The 27,698-nt window shown below is 35.4% G+C and overlaps 2 protein-coding genes across 3 annotated transcripts in view; one reads left to right on the plus strand and one right to left on the minus strand.

Moving 5' to 3' along the window:
* The first annotated feature begins 2,688 nt into the window (after positions 1 to 2,688).
* On the plus strand, positions 2,689 to 7,375 carry LOC113065771 (growth hormone secretagogue receptor type 1-like). Its single transcript, XM_026237284.1, has 3 exons — positions 2,689 to 3,304; positions 5,368 to 5,824; positions 6,735 to 7,375. The coding sequence occupies exons 1-3, from the start codon at positions 2,987 to 2,989 to the stop codon at positions 7,031 to 7,033; spliced, it is 1,074 nt and encodes a 357-aa protein (XP_026093069.1). The 5' UTR covers positions 2,689 to 2,986; the 3' UTR covers positions 7,034 to 7,375.
* A 6,071-nt stretch (positions 7,376 to 13,446) lies between these two features.
* Positions 13,447 to 27,698, minus strand: part of LOC113065770 (calmodulin-binding transcription activator 2-like) — a 26,872-nt gene continuing 12,620 nt past the window's right edge. Inside the window, exons 12-23 of one of the 2 annotated variants that reach the window (XM_026237282.1) lie at positions 26,282 to 26,442; positions 24,069 to 24,253; positions 22,100 to 22,178; positions 21,603 to 21,837; positions 20,877 to 21,169; positions 20,621 to 20,787; positions 20,181 to 20,391; positions 20,030 to 20,101; positions 17,880 to 17,900; positions 17,579 to 17,772; positions 17,432 to 17,506; positions 13,447 to 15,539 (exon numbers count right to left, since the gene is read on the minus strand). In XM_026237282.1, the coding sequence (XP_026093067.1) occupies positions 15,485 to 15,539; positions 17,432 to 17,506; positions 17,579 to 17,772; positions 17,880 to 17,900; positions 20,030 to 20,101; positions 20,181 to 20,391; positions 20,621 to 20,787; positions 20,877 to 21,169; positions 21,603 to 21,837; positions 22,100 to 22,178; positions 24,069 to 24,253; positions 26,282 to 26,442 (1,748 nt within the window). In that variant the 3' untranslated portion in view covers positions 13,447 to 15,484. The remainder of the gene's footprint in view (positions 15,540 to 17,431; positions 17,507 to 17,578; positions 17,773 to 17,879; positions 17,901 to 20,029; positions 20,102 to 20,180; positions 20,392 to 20,620; positions 20,788 to 20,876; positions 21,170 to 21,602; positions 21,838 to 22,099; positions 22,179 to 24,068; positions 24,254 to 26,281; positions 26,443 to 27,698) is intronic. The other variant, XM_026237283.1, reaches the window with a different exon arrangement.

A 27,698-nucleotide genomic window follows, 5' to 3' on the forward strand; every position in this document is an offset into this window, starting at 1 on the left:
TCTAAGGTATTAATTATACCTTGTAATAATGCACCTTATAATGCATTGTATGAAAAAGTGTAACTAGTTATTATAATACTTATCTTTACCATTTTAGATAGTATAATTTATTAAAACATGACAGATAACCAATTAGAGATGCAATAATAAGGAACCTGATGCACAGTTATTTATATATATTAAAAAAGGTATTCTGAATATTTTTATTATGCATTATACATAAAGGCTTTAAATAAAGTGTTAATTATAACATAAGTTAAATTTAGTACTACAAATAGTAGTATAGATCACATGCAAATTTAAAAGTTTTAATGAAAACAATGCAAAAAAAATCTATATGTCATCAGGTAGGTTTCATTTCATGCTACATACACTCTTTATATTTTTGGTAACAATTGCATTAGTTTACGTTAGTTAATGCATTAACTAACAATGAGAAGTACATTTGTTACAGTATTTTTATTAATGTTAGTTTGTGTTAGCTCAGGTTAATGTTTGTTACACAACAACAAAAGATGCAACTGTAGATTATAATAATGTGTTAGTAAATGTTGAAAAAATAATACATGATTTAAAAAAAAAAATTTTTTTTTTAGGTAGTTCATATAAACTTATTATACAGTGCTACATACAGTATTGTTCAAAATAATAGCAGTACAATGTGACTAACCAGAATAATCAAGGTTTTTAGTATATTTTTTATTGCTACGTGGCAAACAAGTTACCAGTAGGTTCAGTAGATTGTCAGAAAACAAACAAGACCCAGCATTCATGATATGCACGCTCTTAAGGATGTGCAATTGGGCAATTAGTTGAAAGGGGTGTGTTCAAAAAAATAGCAGCGTCTACCTTTGACTGTACAAACTCAAAACTATTTTGTACAAACTTTTTTTTTTTCTGGGATTTAGCAATCCTGTGAATCACTAAACTAATATTTAGTTGTATGACCACAGTTTTTTAAAACTGCTTGACATCTGTGTGGCATGGAGTCAACCAACTTGTGGCACCTCTCAGCTGTTATTCCACTCCATGATTCTTTAACAACATTCCACAATTCATTCACATTTCTTGGTTTTGCTTCAGAAACAGCATTTTTGATATCACCCCACAAGTTCTCAATTGGATTAAGGTCTGGAGATTGGGCTGGCCACTCCATAACATTAATTTTGTTGGTTTGGAACCAAGACTTTGCCCGTTTACTAGTGTGTTTTGGGTCATTGTCTTGTTGAAACAACCATTTCAAGGGCATGTCCTCTTCAGCATAGGGCAACATGACCTCTTCAAGTATTTTAACATATGCAAACTGATCCATGATCCCTGGTATGCGATAAATAGGCCCAACACCATAGTAGGAGAAACATGCCCATATCATGATGCTTGCACCTCCATGCTTCACTGTCTTCACTGTGTACTGTGGCTTGAATTCAGAGTTTGGGGTCGTCTCACAAACTGCCTGTGGCCCTTGGACCCAAAAAGAACAATTTTACTCTCATCAGTCCACAAAATGTTCCTCCATTTCTCTTTAGGCCAGTTGATGTGTTCTTTGGCAAATTGTAACCTCTTCTGCACATGCCTTTTTTTTAACAGAGGGACTTTGCGGGGGATTCTTGAAAATAGATTAGCTTCACACAGACGTCTTCTTACTGTCACAGTACTTACAGGTAACTCCAGACTGTCTTTGATCATCCTGGAGGTGATCATTGGCTGAGCCTTTGCCATTCTGGTTATTCTTCTATCCATTTTGATGGTTGTCTTCCGTTTTCTTCCACGTCTCACTGGTTTTGCTCTCCATTTTAAGGCACTGGAGATCATTTTAGCTGAACAGCCTATCATTTTTTGCACCTCTTTATAGGTTTTCCCCTCTCTAATCAACTTTTTAATCAAAGTACGCTGTTCTTCTGAACAATGTCTTGAACGACCCATTTTCCTCAGCTTTCAAATGCATGTTCAACAAGTGTTGGCTTCATCCTTAAATAGGGGCCACCTGATTCACACCGGTTTCTTCACAAAATTGATGACCTCAGTGATTGAATGCCACACTGCTATTTTTTTGAACACACCCCTTTCAACTAATTCAACTAATTGCCCAATTGCACAGCCTTAAGAGCGTGCATATCATGAATGCTGGGTCTCATTTGTTTTCTGACAATCTACTGAACCTACTGGTAACTTGTTTGCCACGTAGCAATAAAAAAATATACGAAAAACCTTGATTATTCTGGTTAGTCACATTGTACTGCTATTATTTTGAACAATACTGTATATTAGTATAGTGTACTTTACATGCATATTGACACAAATTACTTAAAAAATGTATGGCATTACTGTAATAAAAGTCTTTTTCATTAATTATAAGGGGTTTGATAGTTCACAAAAGTTGTACATTTTTAATATTTTGTTGAAGTGTTTCACATCATACTATAAACTATAGTGATACAGAAGCACTACTATAGTTCATACGCACTGTACTTTACATCTAAATGTACACTATTCAAATAATTGATCATGAAATATTTAATTATGTTAATTTCTTTTTGGTAACGATCCCATCAGTTAATGCATTAACTAACAAGCAGCAGTACATTTGTGACAGTGTTTAATCATTTTGATTAATGTTAGTCTGTGTTTCCATTTCACAACTTAGTTAGTAAATGTTGCAAATATCATTCACTAACAATGAGACATGAATTAGAAGTAGTTACATATGAACTAATGTAGTTCCTAATCTTCAGAGTGTTTCATGTGTTTGATCTCGAGCTGAGTCTGTGTGTGTGTGATGGAGAGATCGGCGTGTTCCTCCTGTGTTCCTCTCAGTGTGATCGAGTGGATTCGATCAGTTCCTGTGCTGCTGGAGGTGGCACTGATGTCCAGCGGTGGGCGGCACAGAACAGGAGCACATTCAATAACCGTCCTGCAGCTCTGAGCCGTGTAGAGCGTGGTGAAGATGAAGGAGCCGTGGCGGCTCTGAGCTCTCCTCCCGAGAGAGATGGACGTGCTGGAGGCTTCCGGAGCTGGTTCTGGAGCTGGTTCTGGATCTGGTTCTGGATCTGGTTGGTGTGGGAGCTGTGGGAACCGATCAGACTGGGAGGAATGGGAGGACCAGTCGCTCTTCACCGACACTGAGCTGGCGGTGTTAACGACGCTGTGTGTGCCGCTGCTGCTGCTCGGCCTGCTGGGAAACGCCCTGACCATTCTGGTGGTGTGGCGACGCCCACAAATGAGAAGCACCACCTACCTGTACCTGAGCAGCATGGCCATATCAGACATCCTCATTCTGCTGCTGATGCCTCTGGATCTCTATAAGGTAATCGAGGTTTGACGTGCTGTTAAAAAGCTTGCATGACGCCAACTGTATCATGTGACAGATCACCTTTGGTTGCCACTGCAGCTTGTTTCTGGTCATTTGCATATCATTAAGTTCTGTCGTATTTCCATTAGAAAAATTTTCTGCTAATCTGTACGTGTGTGGGCATGTATTATTAGTTTTATTATTTTCTATCGCAATTTTACGTTTCTATCTCACAATTCAGACTTTTTCTTGCAACTCTTGAGGGGAAAAAAGTCAGAATTGCAACATTGTCTCACAATCGTGAAAAGAAAGTCAGAATTGAAACATTGTCGCATAATCGTGAAAAGAAAGTCAGAATTGAAACATTGTCGCATAATCGTGAAAAGAAAGTCAGAATTGCGAGAAAAAGTTGCAAGCACATTTTTTATTCTGTGGTGGATGTAAGATATAAACTCAAAGTTAAAACTCAAAATTGCAGAAAAATTCAGAATTGAGACGTTGAACTCATATTTGGGTTGAGTTTATATCTCACCGTTTTCATTTAATATATCTCATAATTCTGAATTTTCTATCTCAGAATTGTGACTTTATATCTCATTGCTCTGATTAAAAAAAGTCAGAACTGCACGAAAAATTCTGAATTGTGAGATTAAAAAGTTGCTAGTACCATGCATTTTTATTCTGTGGCAGAAACAAAAACACAACAGAATGAAACTTTTTTATTGTGAGAGCAAAATTGAGAATTAAATTCTGACTTTAAAATTTCATAATCTGATTTTTTTCCCTCTCAAATTTTGTTTATAACTCACAGTTCTGACTTTTTATTTTTATATAGCATAAAAAACATCTGAATTTTGAATTACAACTTTTTTCTTTATTTACGATATTCACAAACTTGTAAATGTTATGAAACAAGTCATAATTATGATATAAATTCAAAACTGTGAGATATTTTCACAATTATGAGCAATTCTGACTTTTTTCCCCAGAATTATCTTTATATCTGTTCTGTTGTTTCCATGTAACTGCAACTTTATATCTCACAATTCTAACTTTACAAGTTTATATATTGCATTTCTGAATTTTACATCTTTCAACTCTGAATTTGTTTCCACCACGGAAGTAAAAAACTAAACAATAAAAGCTTATTGTGACTTTTGTTTCCCAATTCTAATTTCTCATATAAAGTTCCAAATAATATAAACTCGCAAATCTCAGAAAAAAGTATATTGTGATAAAAATATTCTTGCAATTGTGAGTTTTTTTCCCTCAAAATTCTAAAATTACTTCTCACAATTCAGCTTGTTTCTACCAACACTTCAAACTTTTCGTATCAGAAATGCTGATTTGCCTCTCACAATTCTGACTTTGTTCACTGCACGGGATAAAAAACTAAAAGTAGTTGCAACTTTTTCTCAATTGTGATTTTTTCATATAAGGTCAAAATCACAAGATATAAATTTTCAATTCTTAGGAAAAAAGGTCAGAATTGTAGTTCAGAATAGTTAGAATATTGCAATTATGATTATGAGATTATAATTATGAGATTATAAGTCGCAATTCTGTTTTTTTTTGTAATTGCGACTTTTTATATGAAAGTTTTTAGTTGCGAACTTATTTGAACTTAGTAGTTAAAATAAGTTGCGAATTTGTCTCTCACAATTCTATCTTTTTTCGCAGAAATGCTAATTTATATCTTTCACTCCAATCAAAATTCTGAGTTTACGTCTCGCAATTCTGACCTTTTCCCACCATGAAATAAAATAACATAATTGCAAATTTTTATCTTATTTTTTTTCTAATGAGTTTACAACCCAAGATATAATTTAGCAAAAAATTAAAAGTCAGAATTGGGAGATAGGAAGTTGCAACTACTTTCATAATTAAATTTTATTCCCATGGTAGAAACAAGCTTCCACCTCAATCAAGTGTGAAATTCGTCAAAGCTTCTGTAGCTACACGGAATGTGTCTCGCAAGTGATGATCTGATTTGTCATGAAAGGCAATGCGCTTCTGTCTTGTATTATGTATTAAACATTGCTAGCCTAACATGTATTAACGTATGTTTGCTCTTGTAGCTATGGCGGTTTCGTCCGTGGTTGCTAGGCGACGCCGTGTGCAAGCTGTCGATGTTCGTGGGAGAGTGTTGCACGTTCTCGTCCATCCTGCACATGACCGCGCTGGGGGCGGAGCGATACCTGGCCGTGTGCTTTCCCCTCCGCGCGCGCCTGCTGGTCACCAGGGGGCGTGTCCGAGCGCTGATCGCGGGGCTGTGGGGCGTGGCCATGCTCAGCGCGGGGCCGGTGTTTGCGCTGGTGGGGGTGGAGCAGTTTGAGGGCGGAGCCAGCGAGTGCCGCTGCACACAGTACGCACTGACCTCCGGCCTTCTGAAAGCCATGCTGTGGCTCTCCAATCTCTACTTCATCTGTCCGCTCACCATCCTGTCGCTCCTGTACGGCCTGATCGCCCGCCGCCTGCACCTGCGCGCGCACACACACCGAGACAAAACACACCGCCAGACCCTCCGCATGATGGGTGAGCATTAAACAGAATAATACAAGTAGTTTTGAGATCCTTAAAAGAGTAGTTTGAAATTATTTACTCAGTCTTGTTTTATTATCGAGAATATTATTTTACATTTATATTTGTATTTTTTGTTTTACATTTTTAGAAGCTTAGTTTTTTGGTTTTTCCTATTTATTATTTTTGTTTTACATATAAATATATATAAATTAAATTTAAATTTATGCATTTAGCAGACGCTTTTTTTCAAAAGCGACAGTGCATTAAGGCTAACCGTTCTTACCTAACATGTGTTCCCTGGGAATTGAACCCACAACCTTGTGCTGCTAACGCAATGCTCTACCATATCAAATATATCTATATAGTTTTATACATTTTTTGCACTTTAGTTTTTTATTTTAGTACATCAAGTTAAACTAAATAAAAAAGTAGTTGCTTTGGCAACTAGCTGAAATAATACAAAAAAGGTTATATTTGATTTAATTTCATTTTACGTTTGTTTGAGATTTCTTTTCAAGTTATTGTTTTAAACTAAATGAAATTAGTTGCTTTATTTTACTTCAGTTTACATTTTATACCAAGTAACAAAAACATTATTTTTTTAAATATGTCTAAGATTTTGTTTATTTATTGTTATTTTGGTACATTAAGTTAAGCTAAAGTTTAGCTCTACGTATATATTAATGTTTTTTTTTTTCAAGTAACATTTTTATTTTTACTTTTTTATTTTAGCTACAGTATTTTATTTATTTATTTTTTCTATATGGTTAAACATTTTCTTGTTTTAGTTAAACTAGTTTATATTTATTTCAATTGGTTTTTATGGCTTTGGTTTTAGTTAAGTATGCAGCAAACCAATATGATGTTGTGTAGTAAATGAAGCCCCTGAAGTGCTTCTGAATGTTGTGTTGTTTTGTCGCAGTGGTCATTGTGCTGGTGTTCATCTTGTGCTGGCTGCCCTTCCACGTGAGCCGGACGCTGTTTTCGGTCTCAGACTCCAGTGATCAGCTGTATTACATCAGTCAGTATTTCAATCTGGTGTCTTTAGTGCTGTTTTACGTCAGTGCCGCTGTGAATCCTCTGCTGTATAACATCATGTCTGCTCGCTACCGTGCTAACGTCCTCGCCATGCTGCGGCTAACAGTGGGCTCCACGGACGAGCTGCGCCACAGGGCCCGCACCTCCCCACTCACTGCCTCTCACTCCAGCACACACTTCTGACCACGTGTGTGTGTGTGTGTGTGTGTGTGTGTGAGGCTTGACACAAACTACAGGACTCTGGAGGAAACTACTGAGGTTTGTTAAAGCCACAAGAATGCACTAATTGTGTAACTGTAGGATCTGGCCAAGCATGTTTATGTTCACTTTTTGCATTAATTCATGTATTTAGAGTCAGCACTGTCCCTCGTGTGCGCTGCATATCAACAACAGCACATCTACAAATGGACAGCGTCACTGAGCTTTTCAGCAACACTATATATAACGTGTCTGTGTGTGTTTTTATTGTATTGTGTTGGATGGGGCTTATTTCATAGATATTGAATAAAAGGCTGTTCTTTGTGACACTGTGATGTTTTATGAAAGCAATAGTGTTTGAGGGATGAAGATGCTGCTGCTTTTATGGATCTGCACATACATGTTAATATCAGGTAAATGATTTTATGATTTCTAATTTTAACTAGTTTACGTGCTCTGTATTTATTTCTAAGGTATTTTTATTTATTCCAATGTGGGTATACTGTACTGACAGCATATTATAACATTAATATTCATTCAAATAAGAGTTTGTGTTTTTATATTTTATTGTAAATTTGCAAACAAAGCAAAAATGTAATCTAGAGTTAATGTAACTTAAGAGTGGTTTAAAAATGGTAAAACTAAAAAATATATATGAAATAAATGTTTTAGAAATAAAATTAAGACATATAAATAAACTTAAATTGAACCAGAAACCAGTGAGAAACCAAATAGAATAGAAATCATAAAAATTAATTTAAGTGAATATTTTGTTTCTGTAATAGCATAATCATTTATTTTTGGAAACTGCCATTTTCAAATTACAATACTTAATTAGAAAATAAAGCTAATCAGCGGCCTGGAGGTGAATCAGAATTACTTAATGAGAACTGAAATTAAAAACTGATTATTTTGAGAACTATGAAAGACATGTTCAGGGTTGAAAAACGACATGAGGGTGAGGAAATGAAGACAGGATTATTATTATTTTTTAGGTGAACTGTCTAAAACTGTACAAGAGGACATTTCTATTTAATGACTATTATTATATCTGCCCACAAAAAACTTAAACTCAAAACTATGAAATATCAAACTTTTAAAAAGCAGAGAAAATTTGCATAAATCCACAAATCGCTTTTGTACCTCAGAATTCCTTTTTTGTTTAACATTTTTCGTTGAGACGAAATGCTTCCTTTCAGAAAGCGCGGCTATTTTACTGCGCACGCGCAGAGATTGTTTATTTTTGCTATAATGCTACCAACTATAAGCTTGATTGATTTTCGCACAATTTAAAATAAATTCCTCACAGAAATTGCTATTTTAAGTTTTATGGACGCCATCAGTCACATAAAATATTTGTAATATTATTAACATTAATTATTACTGAAGTGATTGTGCTTTCACACAAGATGCGTTTGCAGTCCGCTGCTGATCCGCAGCTGTTTAGTCCACAAACACGATAATTGTCCATTATTTGTATTTCAAATCAAATAATGTAAAAAAAAAAAAAACATATTGAACCCTATTTCGACATTTATTTTAAGCGTTTCTGTCGGACGCGCCCGATGGAGCTACTGCGCATGCGTGATTCAGCGTGAAGCAGACTGACTCAAAGCTCGTCTGAACCGAACTGATTGTTTGGTGATTGATTCTGAACTGATTATGTGCTAATATAAGCGCAGCTAAACCGAAGGCTTGGATGAAGGGCAGTCATCGCCAATGACTTACATCGAGCGCAAAAGAACCGGTGAACCGTTTTTTTTTTCAACTGGTTTTATTTGATCGAACTGTCCGAAAGAACCGGTTCACTTGAGCACCTGCTCCTTTGCCCCTTAGTGCCCTTGTGTCAAAGCAAAATTTCCTCGATTTTTTTTTTTGTAATAACATTCCCTTTTGTGAATGCCTGCCCACGCCCAATAATAATATTAGTACAATGTATTAATAATAATTTAGCAGTAAATAAAATGACCCACATGATGACCTTTCACCTGACGACGACCTCCTCACCTCACCAGGAAGATACCTCACGCGCATTACTTGCTAGAGGATATTTTCAACACCGCGGCAGCTGGTGAGTGTTTCATTCTCAGCGAAGTGATTTTGATGTTTATTTACTTATTATTATTTTACAAGAACGATGTGATGTGAGAACATGCAGATACGTTGCTGTGTGTAGCCTGTAGTGTAGAAGTAACACTAGCGTGCTGCTGTTTGAGGGAGAAAAGTTTCACAGGCATCGAAGGTTCTGGTCTTTTTTATGTTATTTTACTAAACTATTATATTACATTACTTATTTATTTTTTAACACATAAGAGTGCCTTAAAAATAATTATCACAACACTGGTAAGGCTTATTCAGATTCTCTGAATTATCATTATAAAAATAAAAACAATTCAGAAATGAATTAAAATATAATTATATTTTAAATGTGACGCAAATATATATTTTCTTTTCTACAATAGCAACAGTGTTTACAACAGCAAGACCACTTTAGCCTGTAAATAAATAATGTCAACAATAAAATGCATAATATACCTGACATCAAAGTGCAGTGTGAAGGATATGAATAACAAATGTCATTTGTTTACATTGCAAAGGTGTCCGATTTTAGACTACAACAGTAATAATAATATTAATCACTATCCCAGTGTATCAGTTTTGTTATGTTTTGTATCAATATTTAAGGTGGACTTATTGATTAGGTGCAAGAGTAGAAGTGATGGTTAAAATAATAGATTGATGATGAAATAGTAAATTGAGCCTTGTTCCTAGATGGACAGAGAGTGGAAATTAATCAGATGAGGAGATGGAGATATATGGAGCTAATATTATGACAAAATGGTTTGAATTTGAATTGTGTAAATTTTAATTATTTGCAAGTGTAATCTAACAAAATTGAATTTTAGGTGGTAGTTTAAATAGTTCTGAATTTTTTTTTTTTTTTAAATGAATATTTAACATTTGAAATTTAACAAACTGAAATGTTTTTATGGCTGAATTTTATAGACGTGTATTTTCAAACAGCTAGTTTTTTTGTTCTGAATTCTTATACTGCAAATATTCAGTTTAAAAACATTCAGATTCAAGTTTTCAAGATGAAGAAATTCGGAACTTCAAATTCAGTTTTCTAAAATTCAGTGTCAAAAATTCAGATCTTACAGAAAGTAGGTCACAGGTCATCCTCAGGGAAGAGTACATGATCTCAGAAAATTCAAACAGAACATTTTGGCAAATTGGGGACTGCGGAAGTTTTCCAGCGCGAACGTGGTGTGACTCTGATCATGAATCGCCCGGTGTTGTGTTATATTCGGTTCCCATGGAAAACTGTTCCAGTGGGTGGAGTTAACATGAATATTCATTAGTTCCCTTATTATGGGCGTGTCTTTGAAACAACGACATGCAAACGAATGGACGTGAAAATATCGGTGCACGCTCGTCAAATGTCTATTGATTTAATGGATTATTTTGAACAGGTAACGAAGTGTCAGTGTTAAGCGTTAGTTAGCATTAACTGCAACAGTGGCAAAACAATGGATAGTTTGTGTAATATGATAAATCGTCTTTCATGTTTTGCTTGATTGATTACAGGCACACAGAAAACAATCAATAAGCTAATTTAACCTGTCTTACCTAATATAGTTTTTACTGTTAATAAAATTACTTTATTTTTAATAGTTTGCTTTGATTAGACTACCTAGTCGTCATTGGAGAGAGACTATTTGTGTACCATATTTTCCTCACTATAAGGCGCACCTTTAATGAATGTCCTATTTTAGAACTGTTTTCGTATATAGGGCGCACCGGATTATAAGTAGGGATGAATATCATTAAGGTTTTAACGGTATTACTACTCTTACCAATACTGCTTAACGGTCCGGTACTTTAACGGTATTCTTATCGGTACTTTGTGTTGTGTTACTTTGTGTTGTGTTAGACAGTCGAAAACTTTGCATTTCTCTGTATTTATTATTATAAATGCACATTTACTTCTGTCACATATTTTATCCTATTACTAAGATTTTGAAAGTATCTTCTACAGACTGAGTCATGCAACATTGAAACAACATGCGAGTTAATTTTAACAGTCTTTTTAAAATGGACACATATTTCTTTATTGCATTGAGTTAAGTCAAAAACAGAGCTTAACAGTTTAGACAATCTGAGAAAGAACTACTAATAATAAATATAATAATAATGAATATCTTAAGCATACATTGTGTCTGTTCTTTGACCACCATAGGCACTGAAAAACAACCTCATCATGTCATGTTTAAGAATAGTGAATAGTGATCCATTGTGTAAATAATGTTTATTATTTGAAAATCTTATTCAAAATGGTTTTTCACATTTTACAACTATTACATACAATGAAACCCAAATGTTTCTTTGTCAGCCAAACTCTGTTCTCCTGTCGCTTACCGAAATTAATATCCTCTGAGATATATTAAAGTTAATATTTCAATAATTTAACAACACTCTTTAATGTTGACAGTTCTCTGATGTGTATTAATAGTACCATGGCATGCAGGTTAACAAATAAAATGTTATCTTTAAGTATGTTTACTGTTTAAAATTATACTCAAATGATATTGTAGATCACATAAATATTACATTCATTAAATGTTACTCTGACAAGTACAGAAGTAATTGCTTTATTAATATAACTCAAATAGAAAAGACAAGGAAAGTTGTGTGAAAGTAAGCATGGAATGAAGCAATGCAAAATGAGGTGAGTGTCTGAGATATTTATTGTCTCTCGTTGAGAACAGCTTCCATGTATGTCCAGTTCATACAGTGATCAGCTACTGTACCAGTGACTTCAGCTCTCTCGTCCAGTCTGAAACAGACAGGGACTTTACATGAGGATCAATATATGTGGGAACATCACAAAAGCAAATCAAAGCCATATTATAACATTGGTGATGATGAGACACATGATTTATCATCCAAATGTAAAAATAATATTCTTGGAGTAGCTGCTGACCTATGTCCAAGAAGACTGCATCAGAACAATATAATCAATTACAAATTATATTGATTGCAATATTAATATTTTCACTGCAAGAAAATTGTTTACAGTAGCCTATGTATGTGACTTATTTGGGTAACAGAAACACTGGCTACATACAAACTAAACCTTTTATAAATGACACAGGATAGCTAGCCTATAGCTATATTTATTAGGCGGCAGATATATTTGTTTCAAGCATTGTCATGAATACACTGCAGTAATCGTCACCAGTAGCCTAACTTAGCTAATCGTACTATTCAAACAGCAATTAATGCCCCACAAATGAAGTGTATAACAACCTAAACACATAAAACACATAAAACAATATGGTTAAGAAACTATGTATCCCAAAGTTAGCATAGGTTATTCGCTTATTGTTTTTCTGTGTGCCTGCAATCAATCAATCAAACAAATCAGCTTACAGACGATTAATATTACACAAACTGCATTGTTTTGAACTGCACTGTTACAATACTTAAGTGCTAAACATAGACACTTCGTTACCTTTTAAAAATAATCCAAGTAATGAGCGTGCACTGATTAGGGAACTAATGAATATTCATGTTAACTCCACCCACTGGAACAGGTTTCCATGGGAACCGAATATAACACAACACCTGGCGATTCATGATCAGAGTCACACCACGATCACGCTGGAAAACTTCCGCAGTCCCCAATTTGCCAAAATGCTCTGTTCGTCTTTTCTGAGATCATCTACTCTTCCCTGAGGATGACGTGTGACCTACTTTCTGTAAGATCTGAATTTTTGAGTTTTAATTTTTGACATTGAATTTTAGAAAACTGAATGTGAAGTTCCGAATTTCTTCATCTTGAAAACTTGAATCTGAATTTTTTTAAACTGAATATTTGCAGTATAAGAATTCAGAACAAAAAAACTGTTTGAAAATACATGTCTATAAAATTCAGCCTTAAAAACATTTCAATTTGTTAAATTTCAAATGTTAAATATTCGTTTAAAAAAAATCTAATTCAGAACTATTTAAACTACCACCTAAAATTCAATTTTGTTAGATTACACTTGCAAATAATTCAAATTTACACAATTCAAATTCAAATCATTTTATCATAATATTAGCTCCATAGAGATAGAGGAAGAAAAAGAGGGAAATGTAGAGGCACAAGTGACTGAAAGAGAGCAGGTAACAGCAAGCCAGGAGACAGAGGCTGGTGAGAAAGAGGCACAAGTGTTTTCTATAGTTTTTACTATAACAGCTGTTCTTAATTATTCTATAGAACAGGGAAGAAAAAGACATCAGGTTGGGACAATTTAAGACTTTTCAGTTTCTAATCCCAGAGCTACCCAGACACATGTATATTCAAAAAATATACAAAGGCCAAACTGAAAAAACACAAAACGACACTTGACTTGAGTTTGAAGAATTTTAATGAAATGTTATGAAACAGCCCCGAAAGAATGAATTTATACAGTAGAAATCAATTCAAACATGTCCATAAATCTATATTCATAAATAAAGTCACATCAGCGGTACTAAAGTCAGTGGAAATATGAACAAAAACAGAAGTTCATGCAAACGATAAACACCAGCAAGCAAAGACATGCTGAAGAATCTCATGTAAATATAAGCGTGCATATCAGCAATCCGTACAGAGAATAAATTACACATTTCATCAAGCATTCTTAAATATATTCGCACCAGCTCTTTATATTGTACAGTATTTACAGACTAATGCATACAGGTCTGAATCGGACAGAACTGACAGTAATTTAGTTAGAAACACCTCAAGGCACATTCAATAATATCCATCAAACAGACTCAAGAAAATCCTATAAACTGATTGTGAAATAAAACATTTATATCTTTATTCTGTGGCAGAAACTAGCTTCTGAGCCTTGGATCTATGGAAGAGGATTATGTCCAAGCAACAATAAAAATATTAAAACATCTAGAGATTAAAGTTATTATGACGCGAGATTAAACTCGTTAAATTTCATGAAAAAATGTCTAAATAAAATGTTGAGAATTCATCAAATTACAAGATAAAAGTCTGTTTCAAGAAAAAAATTAATTGTGAGAAAAACTCAAACTTCGAGTAAAAAAAAGTCAAAGAAATTAAGTGAAATTAGTCAAAAATAAGCGCAAATAGTCATAGATGCTATTTACACGTAATATTTTTTGCGATGTGCTTTTACACGAAGTGAAAATAGCTTTTCTTTTATGCTGTGGAAAAGAAGATCTTTAAGTCTAAATAGTAATTAGATGCTATTTATATCTATATTTACAATGGCAATACTATTTGCACCTCAGTACTGTTGTATATTAACAGGATGCAGTAATAATATAAAGTGTAAATTTATTTGATTAAAATTACTAAATAGAAGCTGCCTTACTAGTACCTAACCCTAAACCTAGCCAATTAATACGTCATTATTAAAAACTCGTTAGGCAATTGATTTCCACTTTTATATGGATATGTGATGGGAAAAAAATGAACAGTAAGTTTTTTTTTTGTTTTTTTTTAAGTAAGAATGAGTTTTTTTTACGCAAAATTTCACACGTTATTTTCATGAAACGCAATTTTCTCAAAATTTTATGATTTTATTCTCAACATTTTATTTTGAATTTTTTCCTGAAATGTAATTAATCTCTCATTATATTGACTTTAATGTTGATGATTTAATTTTTTATTATTGTTTGGCCCTAATCGTCTTCTGTAGAGAAACATTATTTAGAGAGAGAACTGCTTTTGTGAAAGAGAGGAAAACAATAAGGGATTAAAAATAAAATATAAAAAATTACGAGAATTTTTTTGAAGAGAGAAAAAAGTTTTTTTTTTTAGCAGAGAAAAATAAAAGACAACAGAAAAAAGGTTTTAGAGATGGTAAAAATCCTAAATGAATTATCTCAGGATGTAAGACATGTTTGGTATTTGTTGTTCAGGTTTGTTCAGGTTTGATAACATGTTTGTTTCTCTGAAACTTTTGACTTGTCTTTACAAACAACGAATCAAAATGATTTTATATGACAGATGCTGCTGAAAGAGCTCAACATTTGATTTATATGCTGGACTGAGGTTATAGTCATTATATTTAATGAAGATAAACGGTAATAATATTAGATTCACAATCGTGTTCTGCCATGTGTTTCCATTCAACCACAATTTAAGACTTTGGATACGGCCACGACCTTCGTTCGCTCGTTCTGTCATTTATAAAATATATCTCCGTGAGATCAATAAATAAGTTCATATTAACACGATCAGCTGTGTGTGTCTGATCATACAGTATATGTGAGAGTAGATGCTGTTTACATTGATATAGAGATCCATTAATACACAAAAACATTCCCAACATTCAGGAAAACTGAACATCAAAGTAGTGTTTCAGCGACGACGGGAAAGAAGAAGCCAAAGAGAAACCTGTGTGTGTGTGTGTGTGTAAGTGGTCAGGTGGTCAGTCCTTTGTGCTCCAGCTCTTTACTCTGCTTCAGCTCCTTAATCCTGCAAACACACAAAATTATCATATTTAATTTATCTGAACTAATTTGCATTAGGGATGCACGATAATATCGGCACAACATCGGTATCGGCCGATAAAAGCTTAAAATGACCATTATCGGTATCGGCCGATATGAATATTTCTGCCGATGAGCCAAACCGATATTCTCCAAGTGAATTAATTGACCTGTTTTTCAGGTGTGAATGTCTGTCTACATTTGTAAAATAATACATTTATGGTAGAATCAGTACAGAAGAGATACATGGATTTCTCTTCAGTAAAATAAAAGTTTAAATATATCAGGCGAAAATGTTTATATATATCGGTATCGGCATCGGCCAAAAATTATTTTGAAAATATCGGCATATCGAATATCGGCCAAAATCCAATATCGTGCATCCCTAATTTGCATGCATTTTCAGCAAATACATCTGAAGATTGAAAAAAGCCAGGTTCAAAACTGTAGTTTGATTTTATCATATTAGAGCTAAAGGTTTTTACTGAGAGGATTTTGGATTTCTGTTTTTATCACTCCATAAATCAGAAAAACACATTTCACCATGTTTTTAGGAGTAAAACGTTGCATAAATCAGTGAGAATGAAATATGAACAAACCCCACGGTAAAAACCTTCAGAATGTATAAATAGAAATGTATTCAGAATAAAGTTTGTGTGTGTAAGTGCTGCTGAAGTGGAGATATAACCTAATTTTGAGTCATTGAAATCTACAAATGCAAATAGATGAAGTGCAACAATAAAATCAGTGTAAAAATTAAAAGAAATTAATTTTCAAAAAGAAAATAAAAAAGGTAGAACAATAAAATAGGTAATTGTGACTTTACCTCACAATTTATACCCGTTTCTTACAATTCTCAGTTTATATTTCAAAATTTTGACTTTTGTTCTTAGAATTGATTGATTTAAAAAAAAAAATCTAAATTTTGAGACACAAACTCATTTAAAGTTGCTGAACGTAATAATTACTTTTTCAGTTGTTTATGATTTACTGGATACGAATTTTAAAAATCCTTATATCTTTACTCTTAATACTGCAACAAAAATCAGTTTTTAAAGTTTTAAATAAAAACTTTTCTAAGTGTTAAATAAAACTAACATTACTGTAGTACATTTTACGAGAAAATACTATTTCAGTCTTTGTACTTCAAAATCTCATGTTTACCTTAAACCCTGTTGCTCTTCAGTAATTTGGACAAAAGAAATTGTACGTTTAGAATTATTTTCTTTTACTTCATCTAAATGATACAAAACATGGTAAAGTTTTTAGCCCCTGCTACATGAACAGAAAAAACACAACTTGTTTAGATTTAATTCTTTGATTTTCTGTCACATTTTAAGAGTAAAACATGTTTCATATAAAATTTGAAAATATATATTTCATATAAAATAAATAGTAAATGTATGTTCCTTCTATAAATGCCCAAGTGATTTTAAGATTTGATACGTTTTTAAGTTGCTCAGGATTTAATGGATAAGAATAAGATACGGATAAAAAAATGCACAAATTAATAATATAAAATACATTATATTATTTAACTAGTAAAATGAAAATACATTAGATAAATGCCCCGTGATTTTTTTTTTTTTATTACTAATTTCCATGACTTTTTCGGTCATTCATGATTTACTAGATAAGAATGCAAGATAATGATAAAAAAAAAATTGTTTTGTAATACAAATAATACAAGTTATTAACTAGTTAATTGTACACTCATGTATAAATGTCCATGTTGCTTTAAGATTTGTTTAATTTTCATGAGGTCTAGAAATCACTTCTTCAATGAGGCTTCCCCATAAAGCCATGTTCTCCAGGACTGTGTGAATCCTGGTTCTTCAACTAAATGATAGTTATCTCCAGGTTCTGGATGAACTGTACCTGTGTCTGCAGCGTCTGAGGAAGCGCATGATCTTCCGCGCGGCCTGATCCTGTTTCTTGGTCAGGAACGAGCCTCTGAGATGAACAAGGAGAGTTTGAGCATTGCATCACAGAGTGTATTGATATATGAACATCTGTGCGTCTCACTTGAGCTTGGTGCTGAGGGCCCCGGGGCCGCGCGGGCCCTGCTTGACGCGCTCGTACTCTTTATAGCTGCGGTAATACTGCTGGATGAGGACGGCCGCTCGCCGAGACTGCTGGAACTTCTTCTGCTCGTAATAACTGCGGAACTTACTCTGGATCAGTATCGCCGCCTGCGTCATCTTCTTATAGAGAGCGTACTGGAGGAGGAACACACACACCAATACATAAATACTACAACACAACACACACACATGGACACACACCGCACAGCGGAAACGGTGTAAGCAGTTTAATACGACATTACCTTCAGTGCTATCCATGTTAGCTAGCATGAAATTAAACGAGAAACAGGAGGAAGATCAGGGATACAGCAACAATATTAGTGTGTTAGCGAAGATACACACACACACACAGAAGCTGAACGGTTAGTAATGATTGTGTGTTTGTATCTACTAGCCATATTTTGAGAATTCATTTGTACCCAGAAGTGAGCTAAACCTGACTAAATCTCAATAAAAATGAATAAAATGTTCTGAAGGAAAGACACCCTGGCTCAGTCCTGCTTTCACCGTGCTTCCCCAGTCGAATGATTACATTAAGAATTGGAAAAAAATTTTTTATTCTGAAATGTTATATTTAAATATGCAAGCCAATCATTGTCTAACTAAATATGCACTAATTTGCATAAATATCTAGAACAGAAATCTTAACATTGGTTCAAAATTGTTGTCTGATTTTGTTGACATTTTAGAGTTAAAGGTTTTTTGGATTTCTCTATTTTCTCACTCCACAAATCAGAAAATACTCTGTTAAAAGGCAGAAAAAATGCATTTTTACCATGTTTGTAGATATAAAATGTTGTATAATTCAGTGTGAATGAAATATGAACAAACCCCACGGTAAAAACATTCAGATTACAGAGAGGAATAAATCTCTAATCTGTTTTTGTCTGTAATGTCTTGCCATTTTACACTTTATCCATTTGCGTCTGTAGATTTCAATTACACTTCATATCTTTAAATGTTTTTCGGCAGCGCTTACAAACATCAAACTTAATAGTTTTATTCCTATATATTATGAAGGTTTCTATGATTTTAACTCCAAAAATCTGAAAATAATATCAACGGACTGAAAAAAAAAAAATTCACGTTTTTGAGGAATGAAATTTTGTATAATTCAGTGTGAATGAAATATGAACAAACCCCACAGTAAAAACATTCAGATTACAGAGAGGAATAAATCTCTAAGTTTTGGTTTGTGTAAGAGCTGCTGACGTGGAGAAAAAACTTTTTGAAGATGTGGATTGGAATTGAAATGTTTTTGTCTGTAATGTCTTGCCTTTTTACACTGATCAATTTGTGTCTTTAGATTTCAGTTAAACTTTATATCTTTAAATGTTTTTCGGCAGCGCTTCCAAACATCAAACGTAATAGTTTTATTCCTATATATTATGAAGGTTTCTATGTTTCTAACTCCAAAAATCAGAAAACACTGTCAACGGACTGAAAAAAATTCATTTTCATGTTTTGAGGAATAAAATGTTGTAAAAATCTGTACAAATTAAATATGAACAAACCCCACGGTAAAAACCTTCAGAATATAGAGAGGAATAAATCTCTAAGTTTTGGTTTGTGTAAGTGCTCCTGAAGTGGAGAAAAAACATTTTAAAGATATATATTGGAATTGAAATTTATAGATGCAAATGAATAAAATGCAAAAAAATAAACACTTTGATGTGTATTCTGGATGTTTTCTTTCAACAAGTCTGAAAGAAGAGTGATGATATAGAAGCAAAGTAGAATAAAATCTCAAAATCAAGTGAGCAGTAAATGAAAAAACTGTTTTTGTCTGTAATGTCTTGCCATTTTACACTTTATCCATTTGCGTCTGTAGATTTCAATTACACTTCATATCTTTAAATGTTTTTCGGCAGCGCTTACAAACATCAAACTTAATAGTTTTATTCCTATATATTATGAAGGTTTCTATGATTTTAACTCCAAAAATCTGAAAATAATATCAACGGACTGAAAAAAAAAAAAATTCACGTTTTTGAGGAATGAAATGTAGTATAATTCAGTGTGAATGAAATATGAACAAACCCCACGGTAAAAACCTTCAGATTACAGAGAGGAATAAAACTGCTAAATCTGGTGTGTGTAAGAGCTGCTGACGTGGAGAAAAAACTCTTTGAAGATGTGGATTGCAACTGAAATATACAGACCAAATAGATAAAGTGCAATAAAATAAATACTCAAGTGTTTTTTAGATTATTTATTTCAACTAGTCTGGGAAAATAATAATAATAAAAATAGCCCAAAATCTCTAAATTAACCAGTGCATGAAAAAACTTTTTCACCTGTAGTGTCTTGCATTATAAGTATATAGAATGTCCTCATTCAGAGAGATAAGAAAACATGCGTGTGTGTGTGTGTGTGTGTGTGTGTGTGGTACCTGTTTGTATTTGCGGTAACAGCGCTGTATTACGGCTGCAGCCATGTCCTGCTGCTCCTTTAGCCTCCGCCCCTAAACACAACACCCAATCGTTATCACATCAGACACACACACACTCAGTCAGTCAGTCGTCGAGTGTGTGTGTGTGTACCTTGTATCTGCGGAAGGCGTTCTGGATGACACGTGCAGCTTCATACAGCTCTCTCTGCTCCGTGTCCGTCAGCGTCAGCAGAGCGAAGTCTCTCTCCATCCTTCCATTGGCTGAGGCGTTCAGAAACTCCGCCCACGCCACACTGCTTGGGGGGCGGAGCCTCTGCAGCGCCAGATCACTGAGGAGCGAGGGAGGGGTGAGACACCGACTCCTACACACACACACACACACACACACACAGAATAGCATTAGACAAATGTCAAACTGGACTGCAATTAATTTACTAAAAACTCTCTGCTTTACTGTTTGAGTAATAGCAGCACTCACCTCTGTATTATACATAAATGTCTTTGGTCAATTTAATGCATCAATTTTGAAATCTTACAGACCCCATGCTTTCGTACACTAGTGTACAGGTGAATGTTTTTGTGTCTGTGTACCTGTCGATGTTGTCTAGGTAAGTGGCGAGCCACGGCATGGTGTCGTGAATGGCAGGATTGTCCCGCCTCTCTCGCAGCGGTGACTCCGCCTCCCGGTTAAACTCCTCCTGTTTGATTCGCTCAGGCGTGGCCTCGATGATCTGCTCGGCCAATGTTGCCATGTCAACCTAACAACACAACATTGCAACATGACCAAGTTCATTCACCGTGAGGGGGCGGAGACTTTAATGCTCTGTCCAATCAGAGCTGCTCTCACCTGAAGGACCTCGTCAGACAGGAAGTCCTCGTTCTCGACGTTCTCGCTGTAGCTGAGCAGCTCGTCGGCGAGCTCCGAGTGAAGCGACACGGCCGGCAGGGAGGGACTCGAGGCCTCACAGTCCATCAGGAACAGAGAGTCAATGGAACCGGCCGGGGGCGGGGCTGAGAACGGGGAGGAGGGGGAAGAGGCGGAGTCCATGGGGTCAGGAACAGAGCCACTGGAGTAGGCGGAGCTTGGGGAGGGAGAGGGCGGGTCACTGGGGGAGGGGACACTGCTGGACGAGCTCAAACCTTGAGAGAGAGAGAGAGAGAGATTTTTTTCATATAAAAATGTAATTTACTTTTTTTTTTATATAAAATATAATATTTCAGAAAAAATTAAACTATAAATATTTTATGGACCTTATTTTTTTGTTGTGGACATAAAATGTACATTTAATTTTGATTAGTTTAATTAAAAACTAATTTAGAAAAATCAAAACAAAAAACACAATTTAGGAAAAATATAAGCGATTTGATTACGATTTTAATAAAATATTAAACTCAAAGTTTTATGAATTTGATTAGACCATCCATAATGCAAAACTGTATTTTTAATGAATTATAAAAGTATTTTTTAATATTGTTTGAAATAATTCAAACGGAATTTAGAAAAGTTAAAACTAAAGCACTGAACACATCAAAGGTATTTGACAGGAGCTGTGTGTGTGTGTGTGTGTGTTACCCGTGTCAGGGCTGCTGGACAGTGGAGACGGAGGCGAGGGTGTGTCCAGTGTGTGTTCCTGCGTCTGAGAGTGTGTGTGTAGCTCCTCCAGACAGCGCGCTAGACGTGTGTGTCCTCGTGAACGTGCCACGGCCAGAGGAAGACGACCCAGAGAGTCCGGGATCCCCAGAGCCGCACTGCTCCAGCGGTACAACAACACCGCCGCGGCCTGATGACCCAGAGCACACGCCCACATCTGACACACACACACACACACACACACACAGAGACACACAGAGACACACACACATGGGTCAGAGCCACGAAACATGACACCGCACAACTGTGTTCAACACTGATAATAATCAGAAATGTTTCTTGAGCAGTAAATCATCATATTATTCTGATTTCTGAAGATCATGTGACACTGGAGACTGTACTTTACTGTATTTGTGAGCAGAAGTGACTTCTTTTCAAAACATTTAGAGATGTTGATGGACTGAGTGATCTGACTGTACCAGAGGTGTGCAGGAGAAATGATCAACGTTCAGAGGATCCACTTCCTGTTCCAGATCCAGACTATTCACACTGATACTCCTGATACACAAACACACATTATTAAACACAAGTGTGTGTCTCTACGTGTGTGTGTGTGTGTGTGTTACCTCCAGCGTATGAGTGTGTGTAAGAGCTGTGTGTGTGTGTGTGTGTGTGTGTGTTACCTCCAGCGTATGAGTGTGTGTATGAGCTGTGTGTGTGTGTGTGTTACCTCCAGCGTATGAGTGTGTGTATGAGCTGTGTGTGTGTGTGTGTTACCTCCAGTGTATGAGTGTGTGTATGAGCTGTGTGTGTGTGTGTGTTACCTCCAGTGTATGAGTGTGTGTAAGAGCTGTGTGTGTGTGTGTGTGTGTTACCTCCAGTGTATGAGTGTGTGTAAGAGCTGTGTGTGTGTGTTACCTCCAGCGTATGAGTGTGTGTATGAGCTGTGTGTGTGTGTGTGTGTGTGTGTGTTACCTCCAGCGTATGAGTGTGTGTATGAGCTGTGTGTGTGTGTGTGTTACCTCCAGCGTATGAGTGTGTGTATGAGCTGTGTGTGTGTGTGTGTTACCTCCAGTGTATGAGTGTGTGTAAGAGCTGTGTGTGTGTGTGTGTGTGTTACCTCCAGTGTATGAGTGTGTGTAAGAGCTGTGTGTGTGTGTGTGTGTGTGTGTGTTACCTCCAGCGTATGAGTGTGTGTATGAGCTGTGTGTGTGTGTGTGTTACCTCCAGCGTATGAGTGTGTGTATGAGCTGTGTGTGTGTGTGTGTGTGTGTGTGTTACCTCCAGCGTATGAGTGTGTGTATGAGCTGTGTGTGTGTGTGTGTGTGTGTGTGTTACCTCCAGCGTATGAGTGTGTGTAAGAGCTGTGTGTGTGTGTGTGTGTGTGTGTGTTACCTCCAGCGTATGAGTGTGTGTATGAGCTGTGTGTGTGTGTGTGTTACCTCCAGCGTATGAGTGTGTGTATGAGCTGTGTGTGTGTGTGTGTTACCTCCAGCGTATGAGTGTGTGTATGAGCTGTGTGTGTGTGTGTGTTACCTCCAGTGTATGAGTGTGTGTAAGAGCTGTGTGTGTGTGTGTGTGTGTTACCTCCAGTGTATGAGTGTGTGTAAGAGCTGTGTGTGTGTGTTACCTCCAGCGTATGAGTGTGTGTATGAGCTGTGTGTGTGTGTGTGTGTGTGTGTGTGTGTGTGTGTGTTACCTCCAGTGTATGAGTGTGTGTAAGAGCTGTGTGTGTGTGTGTGTGTGTGTGTGTTACCTCCAGCGTATGAGTGTGTGTATGAGCTGTGTGTGTGTGTGTGTTACCTCCAGCGTATGAGTGTGTGTATGAGCTGTGTGTGTGTGTGTGTTACCTCCAGTGTATGAGTGTGTGTAAGAGCTGTGTGTGTGTGTGTGTGTGTTACCTCCAGTGTATGAGTGTGTGTAAGAGCTGTGTGTGTGTGTGTGTGTGTGTGTGTGTGTGTTACCTCCAGCGTATGAGTGTGTGTATGAGCTGTGTGTGTGTGTGTGTGTGTGTGTGTGTGTGTGTTACCTCCAGTGTATGAGTGTGTGTAAGAGCTGTGTGTGTGTGTGTGTGTGTTACCTCCAGTGTATGAGTGTGTGTAAGAGCTGTGTGTGTGTGTGTGTGTGTGTGTGTGTTACCTCCAGCGTATGAGTGTGTGTATGAGCTGTGTGTGTGTGTGCGTGTGTGTGTGTGTGTGTGTGTGTTACCTCCAGCGTATGAGTGTGTGTATGAGCTGTGTGTGTGTGTGTGTGTGTGTTACCTCCAGCGTATGAGTGTGTGTAAGAGCTGTGTGTGTGTGTGTGTGTGTGTGTGTGTGTGTTACCTCCAGCGTATGAGTGTGTGTAAGAGCTGTGTGTGTGTGTGTGTGTGTGTGTGTGTGTTACCTCCAGCGTATGAGTGTGTGTAAGAGCTGTGTGTGTGTGTGTGTGTGTGTGTGTGTGTGTTACCTCCAGTGTATGAGTGTGTGTAAGAGCTGTGTGTATCCCTGCGCGGCGGCGAGGTGCAGCAGTGTCATCCCTCGGTGTCTGACGGAGTGTGTGAGTGTGTCTCTCTCAGCGTCTCGATCCCAGCGACCGCCGGCCATCATCCGCTCACACACAGCCACGATCCTGCGCTCGAACCACAGCCCCGACTGACACACACACACACACACACACAGATCAGTCTGTTATCTGACTCTGTTCTCAGCTTTAAATCACACACTATCACTGATATCCTGATATCATCTCTTTCTGAAGTCAGCGTTTCTCTCAGTCACTGTTTGCTAGTTACAAAGACACTTCAGGGGAAGAACCTCCTCAAATTGAAGTTTTCAGATTGAGAGTGATGTAAAGCTAGATCATATGAACTGAGTTTGAGTCACTGAATCAGATGTGCAGCTGCTTTCAAGTTTAGATTAACCTGTACCAGCAAATCTTTAGGTGGTTAGACGCTTTAGGTTGTTCTTCTAAAGAGAATCGCAGTGAATGCAGATGTAGTTAGGAGGAGGCAGTAACATGAGTACTTTCAGTCGGTTACTCCTCACACACACACACACACACACACACACACACACACACCCTCCCTTAGTGTTTCCCTTCTGTCTGTCTTTATCACTCTCTCCGTCGTCCTCGTGCTGTACTGACGTAAGAGGAAAAGCTAAAAATGAATGACATGAAATCGCCAACAGTTTCAAGCTTTCAAACGTCTGCTGGGATTAAACTAAAGCACTAGTTCAGAAACTACAGCACTTTACTGTGAGAAATAGATGTGTGTGTGTGTGTGTGTGTGTGGGAAAAAGCACTACTAATACACACACACTGAAGTGATGTCACTCACCGCTAACCCTGATTACACACTCATAAATCCAGCGCAAATCAACACACTCCACATTACTCACACACACACTCCGCATTACTCACACACACACTGCAGCGTTACTACAGTATCACTCACGTTCCATTATGATTCTTCTTTTTTTAAAGAAATTCAAACTTGTATTCAGCAAGGATGTGTTAAATTGTTAAGAAGTGATAGCAAAGATTTATTTTGTCGGAAAAGATTAATATTTTGAATATATCCTGGTCTTTTTACATTTTAATTTATCAAAGAATCCTGAAAAAATTATCAATATTTGTCAGCACAACTGTTGATAATTCTGATAATAAATCATCATATCAGAATGATTTCTGAAGATCATGTGACACTGAAGACTGGAGGAATGATGAGGGAAATTCAGCATTGCATCACAGAAATACATTATATTTTAAAAGATATTAATATAGAAACAATAATTTTAGTTTGTAATAACATTTTGCAAGATTACTGTTGCATTTTTGATCAAATAAATGCAGCCTTGATGAGCAGAACATCACTCTTTCTGATCCGAACTCTATATATATATATATAATAATTTTAAACATTCATTTATCTCAAGTAACACCTTTTTATGGTTTTAGTTTGAGTTAACTATAATAACTCTGACACAAGCTCATAAAAGCTGTTGACATGACCTTCTGGAGAACGTTCTGGAAAGTAGATAAAGTCAAGAGCAGCGTGGAAAATTAACCTCTTCTTAACCAGCCACTGGGCTTATGGGTAAGAAATATCTCCAATCAGAGAAAGCGTAAAACATTTGAAATCATATTTGAGTGATGATGCAAACATATTATTGTTTACATGAATTGTTTGAGTCTATTTAATGTCAAACTCTAAAATCAAATTTTAAATTATGTCTAAATAAAAAGCCTATTACAAATAATATTTTTTTTTCCCAATCATTAATATCTTTATCGCCAGTAAATAAGTCCAGAGTTTCAAGTTTTGGCTATTTTGTTGTGTTTCTATCATTTTTATTAGCTTTTCTTTTAAATATGTCCTTTTATTAGTTTTATTTTATTTAGTTTTAGATATATCTTAGTACAACTAGCAAAAATAAATTAAGTTTTATTATAATTTTTCAGGTGCTCGTACATATTTTTACCAATAAATTTCTTTATATTATATTATTGTATTAATGTCTATACATGTAAAATAAGAATAAAAATCTGTTCAAATTTATTATAGCATATCTTATCTAAAACCAATAAACCCAATAAAAAATACTTTTAAAATATGTTATTTTCTACATTTATTTTTAAGTAAGCATTTGTTTGTAGGTTTAGTAAATAATGGTGTGTACCTGGTTTTCAGGAGTCAAGCGCGGAGCAGGGCTCTGGTTCCTCCACAGCTGCTGATGATAGTGAATCATGTGTTGGTTCTGCTGACCGCTGTTGGACATCTCTGCCATTCTCCTCTCCATCTGCTCCAAACGCTCCAGAATCGACATCCGGAACTGGTTATCTGGAGAGAACGAGACACAACCTGATTCATTCACCCCCGTAATGTGACGCAATGCTGAAAGAATAGGAACTGCATGAAGAAAACAAAACTGATAAATGGACGTTCTCTCCTAGAATACAGAGGAGCGAATTTGAAAGAGAATTTCTCAAATAGTTGCACGTTGATTTAAGTAGAAAAAATAGAATTATCTCTTAAAACATACTCTAATAATCTTGTTGTGTTTAAAAAAGTATATATAAGTCTTACTTTATTTAGAAATTTCATTTATTTTTATACTTCAACTTAAACTAAAGTAAAATGACAAATGTTGTCTTGGCACCAAATAGAAATATATATATATTATTTTAACTTGCACAGTAATAACTGGTGTAGAAACAATTGCATGAATGAAATGGTTAGTAACTGTGCATTAAACTTAAATATTGAAGTCAAAACATTTTTATTGTATTTTCTAGAATTTTCTAAAATATACTTTATCAATCTTCTGTTTTAGTAATTTTTATTAGTTTGTTTTTAATATAGTTTATTTGAGTTATTTAGTTCTTTAACTTAAAGGAAACAAAATAGAGAATTGATTCCTTGGAAATGAGCTGAAATAAAATGAGTTATTTTTGTATTATTTATTATAAAAGTAAATTGGAAAAACAAAACAGTGCAGAAAAAAAATGTCATTTATAAATTGCTGGTAAATTTCAGAAATATTGACACATTAAAAAAGTAGAAAGACTGAAATAGAATGATCTCAAACATGATTATTTCTTGTTTTTTATACGTCTATATAGTTTTTATTAAGTTTTAGTGTATTTGGTTTTAGTTATTTTAGTACTTCAGCAAACTAAATGAAAATGAGAAATGTTGTCTTGGCAAATGCCGGAGATTAAACTTAAATTAAAGTTTACTGTTTTATATCTAATATTTTTGCGTGTCATTTAATTAGAGTAAAAATTTATTTACACTCACTCACTTATTTATTTACTTTTCAGTCATATATTTAACAAATAAAAAAAACACTGAATTAAATGTAAAACCCTGAAGTAGAAAAAATGAAATATTTTCTTTTAAAACATACAGTAATAATCTTGCTGTTGTGTTTTTGTCATTTTGATTTTATGTCTATACTTTTTATTAAGTTTGAGTTTATGTAGTTTTAATTATTTTAGTACACCAAAAAAATAAAAATGAAACTTGTTGTCAGTACTTGTTTTATATATTTAATTTTAACGGAAAAAAACATTGATGTAGAAACTATTTTCACT

Source organism: Carassius auratus, chromosome 48 (genome assembly GCF_003368295.1).
Source record: "Carassius auratus strain Wakin chromosome 48, ASM336829v1, whole genome shotgun sequence".
Taxonomy (NCBI): Eukaryota; Metazoa; Chordata; class Actinopteri; order Cypriniformes; family Cyprinidae; genus Carassius; species Carassius auratus.